The following is a 13748-nucleotide window of genomic DNA, read 5'->3' as shown; positions in this document are numbered from 1 at the left end:
GCTCTCATTGGTCATAAAGAGCTGTGGGTGGCTTCGATTTGTGCACCGGGAGGCACCGAGGAGGAGGAGCAGCGGACCAAGAGGTGCGATTGTTTCTTCTCAGTAGACACAGGTGAATATTCCTGTGGAAAACAAATGACACCAAACATTATTATATAAAACGAGTAAATGAAAAGTAGAAGTTTTTAAACACATGAACAAGGAAGAAGTAGAGAATTCTCTGCTGGAGCAAAGTTTCATGTACAGAACAAACCAAGCTAGTTGCTGCTGAAAGTTAGCTTCTTAACTTGAGTCAAATATGGGGCCAAAGAAATTCATTTAAGTTTACATTTTCGTGCTTTTTCAATATTAGGGTTAGTGTAGGAGTTGTCGTATCGTTAAAACAAACCAACAAACATAATCTATGAGTGTAAAATCGTGCTATTATTATTATATTATTATATATATATATATATATATTTTTGTTGTTGTTACAGCTAAAGTTGTGAATCTGCTGCTGGGAAACAACAGCACCGGATGGAAAAGTTCAACAAAATGGAAGAATTCAAGTACCAGTGAGTAAATGTTATTTAATAAGTTAACATTGTTTTAACTCTTGACCTGTGTGTGTGTGTGTTTTTCTTCCCCTTACTTTATTTATCAAAGTTCAAAACATACAGAATATGTGGACAATCAGCCACATTCCACTTCAATTTTACAATGCAAGATCAATCAAATGAAATTAAATATCAGTCAAATTACATAAAATGAAAGAAGTTTATTATCTAAATAGAGTAGATGAATTAAATCCCCACAAACGATAAATTCAAACAGGTCAATAACTTCAGTCCAGAGTCACAGGAAATAATTCTTCAAGCTCGCTTTTTTATTTTTGGTTAGAGGTTAAAGTCTAATGTTTAGGAAGGAATTTATGAATGTAAGGTTTTCCAATTATAATCACAAGGTTAATTGTTCCTGTTGTAGGTTGTTGCTCCCTCTGCAGTCATCTGTTATGAATACAAAGGGCCAGAAGAGGGCGACAGTCAGTCAATGATGTGTCTAAATGATGAACGTCTCTGTCGCTGTGCTTTGAGCTCCTGGGGTTTCTGGCACCTGTCTCCACCATAATACACCAACACAGACCATTCATCCAGGTTTGCTGCAGTGGCTCCACTTACACAGATACTTCTCTCCAATGAATATCACAATTTACTTATTGGACCCATTTAAAGACTAACTTAAAATGTGCTTTACATGGGATCTTTTTGCTGCTAAAGTTTTATACATTAATGTATTTTAAAGTACAAAACAATGAAATAGAAAGTCCCTGGTCCAAGTAACATGCGTTTCCAAGTCAAAATGGTGCAAGGCAGCATATAAACAATGGAATAGAATATAAAGTAAAAGCAATTTCTTTAGATAACATTTTGAAAAGTCATATCCAGTCAAGTCAGGTCAAATTTATTTACATAGCTCGTTTAAAATAATCTCTGAGGCCCGAAGTGCTGTCAGGCTTAAAATAAAAAGATGTTTAGAAGAAACCGCGGAATACATAGAAAATTCAAGAGCAATAAAAAGTTAAACATCATAAATAATTGAGAATTGCAAAGTAACAGATTAAATCAAGGTCTCAAACTCAACTTGAGTGGAAAGCCAGTGAGAAGAACTGGGTTTTAAGCAATTTAACTTTGATTTAAATGGTTCTAGGGTCTAAGTGGCTCGGATGTGAACATGTAAGTTGAGATAAAGGCCCTGTTTTTGTGTTAAGACGGGAAGGAAGATTGCCTTATACTATAATTCAGGCCAGCAAAAAGTGATGGCAATGAAATCAATGATAAAATAATAACAACTGATTCTAAGTTGTGTCTTGTGTCTCAGTTCAGTTTGAATCCTTTCCCCTGTTGAGTACTAGGAGCAATCATACCGACGCTTTTAATCTTTTTGACCCTCAATTTCAGAACCTTCCGCCTAACGTAGCAGCACTTCCATAAAAAAAATTCACTACATTTTCCACCTTTCCATCATTTCATTTATTGCTGCGGCTGGACAATTAATCCCGTGATGGTTTGCTCATAAACCCCTTCCTGGCCGCGGTTGAAACAGAACTTGGGTTCTAATGGCTTCATTCACTGGCACCCGTCTGTCAGTGGAGAGGAGCCCGTCTTTGCCAAACGCAACACAAAAGTGAATCGGCCATGACAATGAGTAGAAGTTGTCTCGCGTTTGAACTCCCAAACCTACAATCAAAGCCCCGTGATTTATCTGACATCAGAGGATACCACTCCTGCTCACAACTCATACACCCTCAGCGGTAATTGGCCTTGTTTGCCGGGGGGCCCCTTCGTTTGGCCCCTAATTTATTGACCTATAACGTGATGGTGTAAGTGTTTTTTATTGAGCTACAGCGGTTAAATCACTGAGTGAGTGGGGAATCGGGAGCGAAATTCTGTAGCTGCGACAATATACTTCATCCGAAATGTATGCACACAATTCCACAAACACACTTTCCGCTTTCCCCTGTCTTGGCCCTGGCGCATTAGTATGTGTGGTTCCCCGCTTGCCAAAATCATCAGTGGATATCTTCAGGCATGGCGCTGTATGAATGCTCTTTTTCCCCTCCTTCCACGATATGATGTGTTTCCTTTTTTGTGTGTGTTTTGATCCCTCTCTTGCGGCCAAGCTGCGCTGCGGTGAGGCGCGGGTTCGAGTGGCGCTCCTGTGTTATTTTTGGCAGCAGCAGTGGTTGGTGGCTGTTGAGGAGAGAGGAGACAGAAGGAGGAGGAGGAGGAGGAGGAGGAGGGGAGGGGGGGATAGCGTGAAGCCCAAAACCGAGGCTGTTTAAGGGATTTCTGTCTGAAGGAATTGCTTTGTAATGATCAGAGACTTCATATGGATGTGCCGTGCTCTCAAGCATGGACACGCACACACCCACACGCACACAGAAAGCGCTCTGGCACTGTGCATTTCTACATTTAACACTTCACAAACACCTCATATACATCTTCTCATTCACAGGGCTACACACTCAAGAGTCACCCAATATCATATAATGTAAAAATGCAAACTTTTTACATCCACATATGATGAATTAAATGATTTGATTTACAAATTTAAACATTTCTCTTTATTTGTTTCTCACAACTAGTCTCCTCCCTTCACATGGGAACTGTGTCTTGTTTGTCAACCACTTTGTTAACGCTCTCTCTCTCTCTCCGCGGTGGGAGTCAGTGGGAGACAGGCTCAGGCAACATGCAGTGTCAGACATTCACGCTCCTCCCTCCGCGCGGCTCAAAACACCATTTGAAAAAGATTTTTCTCCACGACTCTATTCTTGGCCACAGATCAAGAGAACATTATTACTCTACTTTATTTATTTATATATTGTGGTGGCAGTGTGTGTGTGAATGTATGCGTGCATGCATGTACTGTCTGTCTGTGTGTGTGTGTGTGTGTGTGTGTGTGTGTGTGTGTGTGTGTGTGTGTGTGTGTGTGTGTGTGTGTGTGTGTGTGTGTGTGTGAGTGATGTGTAATTGTGTATGTATGTGAGTTAACCCACAAAGATATTTCAATTTCTTCAGAATATTAAATAAACATGCAGCAGCAGCAGCAGCAGCTTCAGTGGAGCGCTGCCTGCCAGTGGGTTTTGGGTTGGATGGGTGGCGGTGCTGGTGGTGAAGGGGGGAGAGGGGGTTTGTGGCCGTGGCTCTGGGGGGGTGAGGCAGCTCATGGTCAGGGCCCCCGCCGGACACACTGGCGCCTCGCGCTGGAGGACTTCTGAACCACCACACTCCTCCACCAAAACCCTGCCAACCCTGGATCCTGCTCCCGCTTCCAATCCACATCATTCTCTCTCTGCATTTTGACTCTCTCTCTCTCTCTCTCTCTCTCTCTCTCTCTCTCTCTCTCTCAGTTGATCCGAATCCAGATTCATTTGCTGTTTGGCTCTAGTGTCTTTTCTCACTTACCACTGTACTTTAAATGGCAGGTCTGTCTGATTGTGTCTCTACCTTTTTCTCCTGAGGGTTTTGTGTTTTTACACATCCACCCATCCTCCTCTGCACTGTCTCTGCTTAAATCCCCACATTTTAAATGTTCCAAGGAAGTATTTAGTGGCTTCAGAAAAAAAAAGCAAACAAGAATGGTTTGGGCTGTATGTCAGTCAGAATACCATCAAGATCGTGAGCATTTTGAAAAGGGAAAGAACAGTTTATGGGTGTTCCAGATATTTGTAAGAGTATTAGGTTATAATGAGCCATCAATTTTTCTAAGTGTTTTTCCAACCAGCTCCAAGAGATATGGGGCTTTTCCTCTTGTCGATGAAAACAACTTTCCGCTGAGGTCAAAACCAAGTAAACCGTTCCTCCTCTAATATATGAGCGCTTACAGTAGATCTCCTTAAATGATCCTGAATTTGAAATCTGTGTGTAAAATTAATCATTTGTCATATTTACACATCTATATTAATGCTGCATGATGAGAAATACTTGAGATCAGTTATCAAGTGCTACTTTACTCAGGCAAATGTGGCTTTAAAAAAATCTACTGTACCTACTGCTGGGCACAATTGAATTATGGATGTCAAACTTCTTAAGTAGAGTGGATATGTCTTTAAGTGTCACACTTGCAATTTTGTTAACTAAGTTTCCCCCTGGAAGCAATTTGTCATCCGGAGGCCATTAAATGGGGAGGATATTATCTTTTTAAAGGGGCACAGAGTCACCCACAACTCTCCCACAGTTCCTATAAACAAAATGGCCTCATTTAGTGGTGCATTTGGTGCATTGGGCAGCAAGGGAGGACTCCCTTTTAAACTTTAAAGGCGGCTCTTAGGCTCGGAGAGGCTGCGACATTTGTGCGATTAGAGCTGGAAATGTGAGAGGCACTCCAGGTTTGATGATGCAAGGCGAACACAGCGCAGGCTGCTGTTTGTGTTGTGAAATGAAACATAAGGGTGGTCTTGCCTCCGTCACCAGCGCGATAATGATTCACGGAGCGCGATGAGGAGAGACGGGACACAGTGCAGCAAGATGCAGCGTTGTTGCATCAGCTGGACTCAGACGCATGTTACCACAATGGGAACTGACTTGGCTGCATGAATGATGGAATGCACAAATCCTTTTTGTACTTATTTGTAACATGGCGCTACTTCCTCTCCTGATATGTAAATGATAAGCACAGCATCTCCGAGATAGCCTGACCTTTTTACCTCTGGTATGTTTCCTCTGTTTTATATTAGCCCGACCTCTTCTCCTCTCCGGGTCATGTTGTGGTTTACTCAGGTCACTATGCCTTTCCCCCCTCGCCATAACAGCCTTATCTTGTTTTTACTCATGGCCCGACCGCTGAGCCTCTGGGCGTGCTGACATTCTTTCCCCCCTTTTCTATCCCCCGCTCTGTCACAGAGACCCAGCCACACCTGCAGACACCTGTGCTTTTGTCCTGCCTCATGCCTCCCCCGCATTCCCCTTCCTCCCGCTGCCCTGCACACACAGGTAGGTGGTAGCAGGAACCCGTGCCTGTGGCTATGCCAAAGCACAGGCCATTGTTCTTCGTGACCACTCAGTTAGGACCAGATAATGGAGAGAAAAGGAGTCATTAGCATTTTGTTCAGCAGATCATGAGGAGCTGTTGTCTCATTTTAAAGAGCTGGAATCTGAGTCTCAGGAAGTCGAGAGCCTCTGGAGTAATTCATTCAGTGTAAGTTTGTCTAACTCATCAAGGACTTAACACTAAGCACTGCTTGAGTGAATGTTTAGCAGTTACGTCTTTGTGTGAGCTCGGTCGGAAATGGTCTGCGTGATGGCTTAAACAGGTGTGTCTGATCCTCTGGAACAACCTTTGTAGTCCTATTAAAGCCTGCAGTGATTTGATTTTGTTAAATGGAGTGCAGGGGCATGAGTGGGCAAACCATATGGAACAGATTGTCCGTCCTCATGTGTCACTGCATGTATACTTTTCTTTTTATGACCTTATTTGAAGTAACACTTAATGTTTCCTGGCTTTCTAAATAAAAGAAGTAAAAATAAAGTTAAGGCTACAGTATGCTGCCGCCGCCACCACTGCCCAGGGAGTGTGTTTTTAAAAAAAGGCCAGTAGCAGCGACGGTTTTAAAACCCACTGACTGTCTTCTTAACCCCCCACCCTCACTCACTGGTCGGACACACCCTGCCCATACCCCATTCTCCCTGTTTGCCTTTTATGCTGTGGAATCGACCGTGCGCCCACTTCAGACCACCGTAAACATGTCGGTCCCTGATGACAGAGTCGGCCCGGGGACGTTTTATATAAATTGACCTCAACTACAGCTCATTAGAAGCCCTAAATTGGAACCATGCAGCCTGGGAAGTGTAAATGTTACAACAGGAGAGTTTCATGGGGGGTTCTCCCTGTACAGGTCTTCACGAAGATCCTAAACTTTTATGTCTCAAATGTTTGATTTCTATTTGCTTACCCCATTTGTTTCCCATGACTTATTAAATGTAAATCAGTTTTTTTTTACCAGAGTGGGGAAGTGTTTCCTCCTGTCTCTAAATTAGTTTTATGTGGTTATCATCCTTTTAAAACGTCACCTGTTACCAGTAGCGTTGTCATAAAAATGATCCCCTTCTATAAATCTTTGTTTGACACCGCTACAGAGCAGAACACATCTGTTGCAGGCTTCGTTTACTCTTTCCTGAGGCTATCGCTCCTTTGATACAGCGCGGCGAGTCCACCCACCTCAAATATTTTTATTAGTCTGCAATGTGGCCTGAATGACCAGGCAGAAAACTGGACAGAGAGCGAGTGGCTTTAACTGTCGCACACACTCAAGAAACCGACACCATGTGCACGGTGCTCTAGCAGGATCCCAAATTGGAGAGTTTTTTTTTTTTTTTACACACTGTGAAATGTAATTGGTCCAGTGTCTTCTCTGCGTCTTTGCTCCCGCATCCTGTCTTAATTGGGGTCCTTTGTCGGACCACCTTCTTCAATAAACAATACAAGTGCAGCTCCCCTGTCCCCTAATCCCCTCCCCTCCTCTGTCCCGACTCCGCCGGAGCATCGCTCTGAGTAATTACCCCTCTCGAGCTGGAGAGTGGAGTAATTGTCTTTGAGTGTAACTACAGTGGCTCTCTGAAAGGGGGTCATTGTGTGGAGTTAAGACCTCACTTCAGTGGATGGCTTTGTTTGTGCTGCAAAAGATAATGAAAGTATTCGCTTGGCCAGGGTGAGATGGAAATATGGTAAGATATGAAAAGAAGGACAGTGAGTGAGGAGGAGGAGGAGGAGGAGGAGGAGGAGGAGGAGGAGAAGTGAAGGGTGGAGGAGATTGTTCGTGCTCAAGGAGGAACAACTTTTTTATTTTCTTCTCAAAGTCAAGATGTCCTTGAATCACAAGAATAACACTAGCGGAGAAATGAGTTTGAAATTTCTTTACTTTTAGAAAGCACCAAAACAGTCATGATTCCACACCACAACTCATAACGACATGTGCACCTTTACCAGGTTTCATGCTTTATCACTATTTACAGTATCTTAAACACAAATATCACAACAGATCTGCAAAGACTTGTAGTTCAAAATCAACATATCAAGCTCTTAAGTTTACGTTTCGTTTAACTGAAGCAACACAGGCATCGTTCTCATCATGGAAGTAACACAAAATGTAGAAAATACATAAAAAAAGTAGAAAAATAACACACCTAACATTATCCATATATTGTTGTAAATATATAGTATGTACAAACAAGGGGAAGCCCTTATTATTATTACATTGTCAGGTGTGGAAGACTTCACAATTAAAAGATTATAGAGAAATAGTTTACACGCACATCTAACTTCAAGATCTATAAATAAATCTTTAAAAACACTAAACTCCACATTATAACTAATAAATAAGAGAAAAAGTATTAATTTAATGCATTTTAATTTCTTTTTTGGCCAGCTTCAACCATCTTGCATTTGTTACAGGCATTCTGTTTCATACAGGGTGCAAGATAATCTTCCATGTGTATAATTTAAGACATAAATTAGATTATTTATGTAAATATGAAATTAAATTAGACATAGTAAGAAGCAAACAGCAAACAAAAAGTAAATTGCGAGACCAAACGTCTTTGGCAACAAGAAGCAGTATGTAAGACTGTCCTGTGATTGTTTCAGTAATAATGAATAAGTATCAAAGTACAGCTGTAAATCTGATTCTTTCTCTAGGCATGCAACGCTCCATCAACTACATCATCCCGACCATAAGTCTTGTTGTAAAACTACTTTCCTTTTGCGGCTTCAGAGCTCTTTTCCTTCTGCTTATGCAGATTAAATTTCCCCAGTGGTTTGTCTCATTTGAAAGGCAGAAAATATGTGCATGAGCATGTTTACTTGTATGTGTTCATGTGTGTGCAGACACAGGTTTGTGTGTGCGCTTATATGTATGCATTATATATGCTTGCACATTTGTTAATAGTTATCTCTGTGCATGTGCATGTGCTCATGCAACACACATGATATATTTGTGTTCACGTACAGCCTGGTTTAGTCGGTCATATTTGTGTGTGCCTGCATATATTTGTGCACTGGTCTATGTTTGCAGGCTTTGCTCATGTTGTGCGCTTGTTAATCGTGTGTGTGTGTGTGTGTGTGTGTGTGGTCCACAGTAAATGAAGCCATTGCTACCTGCAACATGCTCAGTCATTTATCATATTAAGTCTTTTTTAATCTGATGTCCTTTCATGTCATAAAACAAAATACTCATTTATTTAAAAGGTGTTTGTTTTCACCATAAAAAAACAAGTCCACCATGTCTCAAAAAAGCACTGAATAGACGATTTAATGAAGTCAGATCTCCAACAGTCCGCTGCTGTTCTCCACTCCGTTAGGTGTGCCAGTCTTCTCATCTCCGTTGGTGATTTGGTCAGCAACAGGGTTGGTGGGTACAGCGCTGGTGTTGAGCTCTGCAGTCTCCTCACCCCGAGGATCTGCCTCTCCCTCCACAGCCACAGCTTTCCCCTGCATTGCAGAATCTGCGTGGGTCTTCTGGTGCTTGGAGAGGTGGTCGCTGCGTGTGAAACGCTTGTTGCACAGTAGACAGGTGAACTTCTTCTCCCGTGTGTGGGTGCGCACGTGCCTCTCCAGTTCGTCCGAGCGGGTGAAACGCTTCCCGCAGAACAGCCAGTTGCAAACAAAGGGACGCTCGCCGGTGTGCCAGCGCAAGTGGGCTTTGAGGTGGGAGGCCTTGCCATACACCTTCCCACAGCCTGGGATGTGGCAGCTGTGAACCGGCTTCTTCCTCAGGGACGCAGCAGAGGCTCCCAGCCTTTCCAGCTCCTGGCAGTTGGGGCAGTCACATGAGGACCTAGTGGGTGCCCCACCACTGTAGCCCCCTGATCCCCTGGCAGGCTTTAGGCCCATGGGACTCTCAATCATCCCTGAGCCTTGCACAGGCTTGGGCTTGTACATGTCCTGGGACAGCATGTGCTGGGAAGGCTGTAGGAGGTGTGAGGAGGAGCCCAGGCCCACAGAAGGGTAAGGTGCCGGGTTGAGTTGCGTAAAGTCGGTGCTGTAACTGGATATCTGGGGGCTCAGGGATGCTTGCGGTGCTACAGGCTGCAGGGAGGCCTGGAGGCCTCCGTCCGCCTGGGGCTGCGTTGCTGACAGCCAGTTGGAGTTTGGATGGACGTCCCACCAGGAGGATGTGGCATTAGATGGGTTAGCAGTGATGCCAGGGTGGATACCGGCCTTATACCAAGAGCCATATGGGTGTGACATATCCAGTGAGGTGTAGACACTGGTGAGGCAATCAGCCGTAGCGTGGGCCTTGGACACTAAAAGAGACGGGTCCTGGGAGACGGAGGTCTGGAAGGAGTGGGAGAAAGGGTTATACTCTGTAGTGTAGCCTCCGGCTGAAGGAGGGGGGCTTCCAGTGGGTGTAAGCAGCCCACCACCTCCTCCCCCTCCTCCAGCTGTGGTGAAGGAGCCAGTGTAGGAGTCCGCCAGGCCACTGCCGTCTGCGGTCCGGCCATTCTTCACTGTCTGAAGGTCAGAGGTCATCATGTAGGGCTTCTTTACTGGAGTTGCGCTGCCGCTCTTACTGGGTGTAGCTGAATCCCTGATGGGGCTGGTGCTGCCGAACTTGTTACAGGTAGCAGTTAACATAGCCAGAGGACTGGAGCCATAGCGTGCGTCTTCCTGGGGAGGAGGAGACAGGGGAGAAAATGAGACTGTCTGTCTGCAGGAAATGGCTGCTTGCTGCTGCTGCTTCTGTCAGTGTCAACTCTAATAAAAAACTTATGTCTGACTGCCACCGCTGGCTCTTTCTGCTCTCTCTCTATTTTCAAAGTGGTCAGGGCAATTTAAAGCAGTGAATGTTTATGCTTGTTATGCTGCTCTGCTCAGCAAAGGCGGAATTCCCTCGCTCTTTTGTTTCACTTAAACCGCTGTCTACAAGCTATTCTTAATTTCGCATGCATGTTTGTTTTTAAGTTTTATAAAACCGTGTATGCGTGTATCTAAGCACTGCAACTACTAACTGTAGCTTGTCAAACATGTTTTTGTTCCTCTATTGTCATAATGACATTGATTAGACAAGCTCATGGTCTCACTTTGGTCCTGTTGTATAGTGTTACAGATTTAGATGTAACCATCATCTATCATAATCAAGTTGATTGTCCATGAATGCCATGGTGTTTCCTGTAAACATTCATACTCATTAGCTGTGTTGGAATAAAAAAAAACTTTTAAAGTGAACAGAAAAGAAAAGAAGAACAGAAATAAAACACTGAGGAAACTTCATTTTTCTTAAAAAACGATTTCATGTGATACTTCTACTTCTCTCCACGAGGCAACGATGTCAGAGGCGCGTTTCTACTGTTACTACTCGCTGTACATATGGATACAACTAAAGCAAAATCACTAATATATTGCTTGTATTGTTATTCTATGGAACATCACTGTGTGTGCTTCTACAATATGCAATAATATGCAATAGTTTATTCTGTCTTTGCTGTAATCGTTGATCTGCTGTGTGTAGTACTTATTATAATCTATATCATAAGTATATATATCATAAAAATAAATGTGCTTTAAAGGCACACTAAGGCTCTCTCTTATTTCTAGCACATAACTTTGACTTTTATGTCTCTTTACCAACAAGCCCTGACTTGAGCTCTTTGCATCCTGTTGATCTTTTGAACTTTTTTTTCTACTTCAACAGTCGCCGCGTTGGTCACGATTTTCACTCACTGCTGGTAACTGTAAAGCTTCATGTGGCCACGTGAGATAACACCTCATTAAACTATGAGTGAGGGAATGTGCACAGAGGAAATGGGAATCAAAGGCATATGGACAATAATGGTTAGAGAGTAACATGTGAGTGAGTTTCATGGTGCTGGGCAGCTGTCAGCAGCACAACCTGAAATGTGAGTTGCTTTGAATCACTAAACACGAAAAACTAAGATATTTCTTCATATCATTTTCATCATCCTCTACAGCACAAGTTTATTATCATCAGGTCTTGTCTGTCAGATGCCAATAACATTCAAATTAAACTCCAGGGTTAAGTGTCCTCATACAAACGCACACAGGCATGACTTCACATTAAGTTCGACCTGAAACCTCCGCAATAATCACATCATAAAAAGTTGTACTTGTATGAAGAAGAAGAAGACGAAGAAGAAGAAACGAAAATCTACTTACAATTACATTCCCTACCTCCAGAATAGATGCGGCCATCCCTGAGAAACTAAATCCTGTAGGAAGCTGAGGGAGGGGAGCGGGAGAGGCGCAGCTCAGGGTCCCGGGACAGTTTGGAAGAAGTCAGGCAGTAACGCGGGGAAGTGTTTTGAGGCGCAGGGAGCCCGCCCCCTAATTACAGCCTCTTTGAAGACTCTGCAGAGAAGCAATAAAAAACCAGAGATGGAGCAAGACGCACGGGGATTGGTGGAGAACTCCGAGAGGGGACATCCCACCTCCCCAAAAACAGATTTTTTTTAAAAGATAAACGCATGAATGGGTTACTCATCAATCACCATGTGGATATTATTTCAATTACACTGGGATCATTTCCACTGGGATTAATCCGGCGGAGCAAGAGAATTAACACTTAACGTCATCTCCATAGATACGTTTTATTCATGCGACGTTACTGCAGAAGTGTAAATACAAAAAAAAAAAGTTGGACTAAAGCTCCATGTTCTCTGTGTGAGAGGAAAAATAACAAAAGAACATGAAGCCACATAAATATAAAAAAAAAAAGTCTGTGGTTTCCATCCGAGATTTTATTATTCTGGGTTTCAACCCTCTCTCTGTTTCTAATATTCTTAAACGCGCTTTTACGGGCCCTTTTCTCGACGTTAATTGTGATGGTTAAAGAGACTGAGCTGCGCAGACAAGCGCAGAGGGAAAGGAGCGAGTCGTTAAATAAAATAAAGAAGAGATTATCGCGTCAAATAAAATGAATTCAAGGCACCGCGTACTGACGAGGGAGGAAAAAAACCCGACTCTCAGGATTGTTTCCTCGAGGAAGTCACGATGATTAAAATAGAAAAAAAGAGGAATATGTGAAGGCTGGAAGTTTGAAAGTGCGAAATACTGCCAGAGACGGTGGCAACGTGTTATTTCAAAATCCTCCAAATATCTTTTTGTGATCATGAATAATGTTTGAGTCTGGAATAATGTTTTTTTTTTCAGAGGAACATATTTAAAAAACAAATGTATTTTGTCTTATTTTGCTTATTTAAATATGCTCGTAACTTACATGTATGCAAACTAAGGCCATTCGTCTCTCCGCCTGTTAAACCTTGTGTAAACATTGCTTTTAAAATATTGACGTAAATCATAATTTTCAATTAATTCACTTTGAACTTTAAGAATCTAGATAATGAATCATCTTTTAATTGTATTTAGAAACCTTTTAATTCAGAGATGCACACTGACACCAATGCTGAGACCAAACTCTTTTTGGATGACAATTTTTTTATAGCACAAATTTACATGACACAATTATTCATGCACATCATAGTAGAAATAAGCAAGTAAATGTATAGATACATTATATATTAAGGTTATTAAACTATTCATTTAATCATATACAACAGTGTGTACACAAAAAAGAAAAAGCATCATTATCCTTTATATTTATTCAAAAAGATAATCTAATTAGGTTGTTTATATAGTTAAACATATATTTAACAAGTAAAATAAGCTTTTAATGTCATTAGTTTATCGTAATGTTATTTCCATGCACTTCTTTATCTGTGATGTATCAACGCTAAAGATGAATCTCAAGAGAAAAGGCTGAAAATCGTACATTTGAAACTGTTTTCTTTTGCTACATTTCATTGATTTAATTTTTTTGGTTAAACAAAACTCAACTTTCAGTCTCGGGCGACACAGATTCTCAGCCTTTTTGTGGGCGTCTCGTTTTCTGAAGGAGAGCACAGAAGATTAAAATTGTTGTCAAAAATAAACATATAATTTCTGTCCTTATTTTCTCCTCAATTACAGGGCATGGTCAGAGCTGGGCTTGTCGTTCTGGAGAGTCTGGCCCTCACATGAACACAGCAGCTATATTTGGCAGTCTGTTCTCCAACTGACCTTCATTGCTTTATTTTCTTATTCCAGGAGGGGTGTGAGTGGAGGAGAACAAAGGCTGCGACATGCGACAGTTTACATGGTCGCACACTCCTTGCGCTCGCAGTCACATAAACCTGTGAACCTCAACTCCAACTGAGGGCAAAGTGTCACAGAAGGCAGACGATGACAACACCTGCTGCGTAGAGATCTGAAATCTATAA

The 13748-nt window shown here is 42.3% G+C and overlaps 1 protein-coding gene and 1 long non-coding RNA gene across 3 annotated transcripts in view; one reads left to right on the top strand and one right to left on the bottom strand.

Moving 5' to 3' along the window:
* The first annotated feature begins 53 nt into the window (after positions 1–53).
* LOC118105463 overlaps positions 54–13748 on the top strand; it is a 31423-nt gene continuing 17728 nt past the window's right edge. The window contains exons 1-2 of the long non-coding RNA XR_004695124.1: positions 54–112; positions 477–554. This is a non-coding gene — a long non-coding RNA (uncharacterized LOC118105463). The remainder of the gene's footprint in view (positions 113–476; positions 555–13748) is intronic.
* On the bottom strand, positions 7309–11761 carry sp7 (Sp7 transcription factor). 2 transcript variants are annotated; one of them, XM_035153288.2, is made up of 2 exons: positions 11665–11761; positions 7309–10143 (listed from the first exon to the last, which is right to left on the bottom strand). In XM_035153288.2, exons 1-2 carry the CDS (start codon positions 11683–11685, stop codon positions 8794–8796), a joined length of 1371 nt encoding a protein of 456 aa, XP_035009179.1. In that variant the 5' UTR covers positions 11686–11761; the 3' UTR covers positions 7309–8793. The 2 variants fall into 2 exon arrangements, with proteins under 2 accessions (XP_035009179.1, XP_035009178.1); XM_035153287.2 differs by having other exon boundaries at positions 11650–11746.

This window comes from Hippoglossus stenolepis, chromosome 3 (assembly GCF_022539355.2).
Source record: "Hippoglossus stenolepis isolate QCI-W04-F060 chromosome 3, HSTE1.2, whole genome shotgun sequence".
NCBI lineage: Eukaryota > Metazoa > Chordata > Actinopteri > Pleuronectiformes > Pleuronectidae > Hippoglossus > Hippoglossus stenolepis.
The sequence above is the reverse complement of the archived record's forward strand: the minus strand, read 5'-3'. Positions and strand labels throughout refer to the sequence as shown.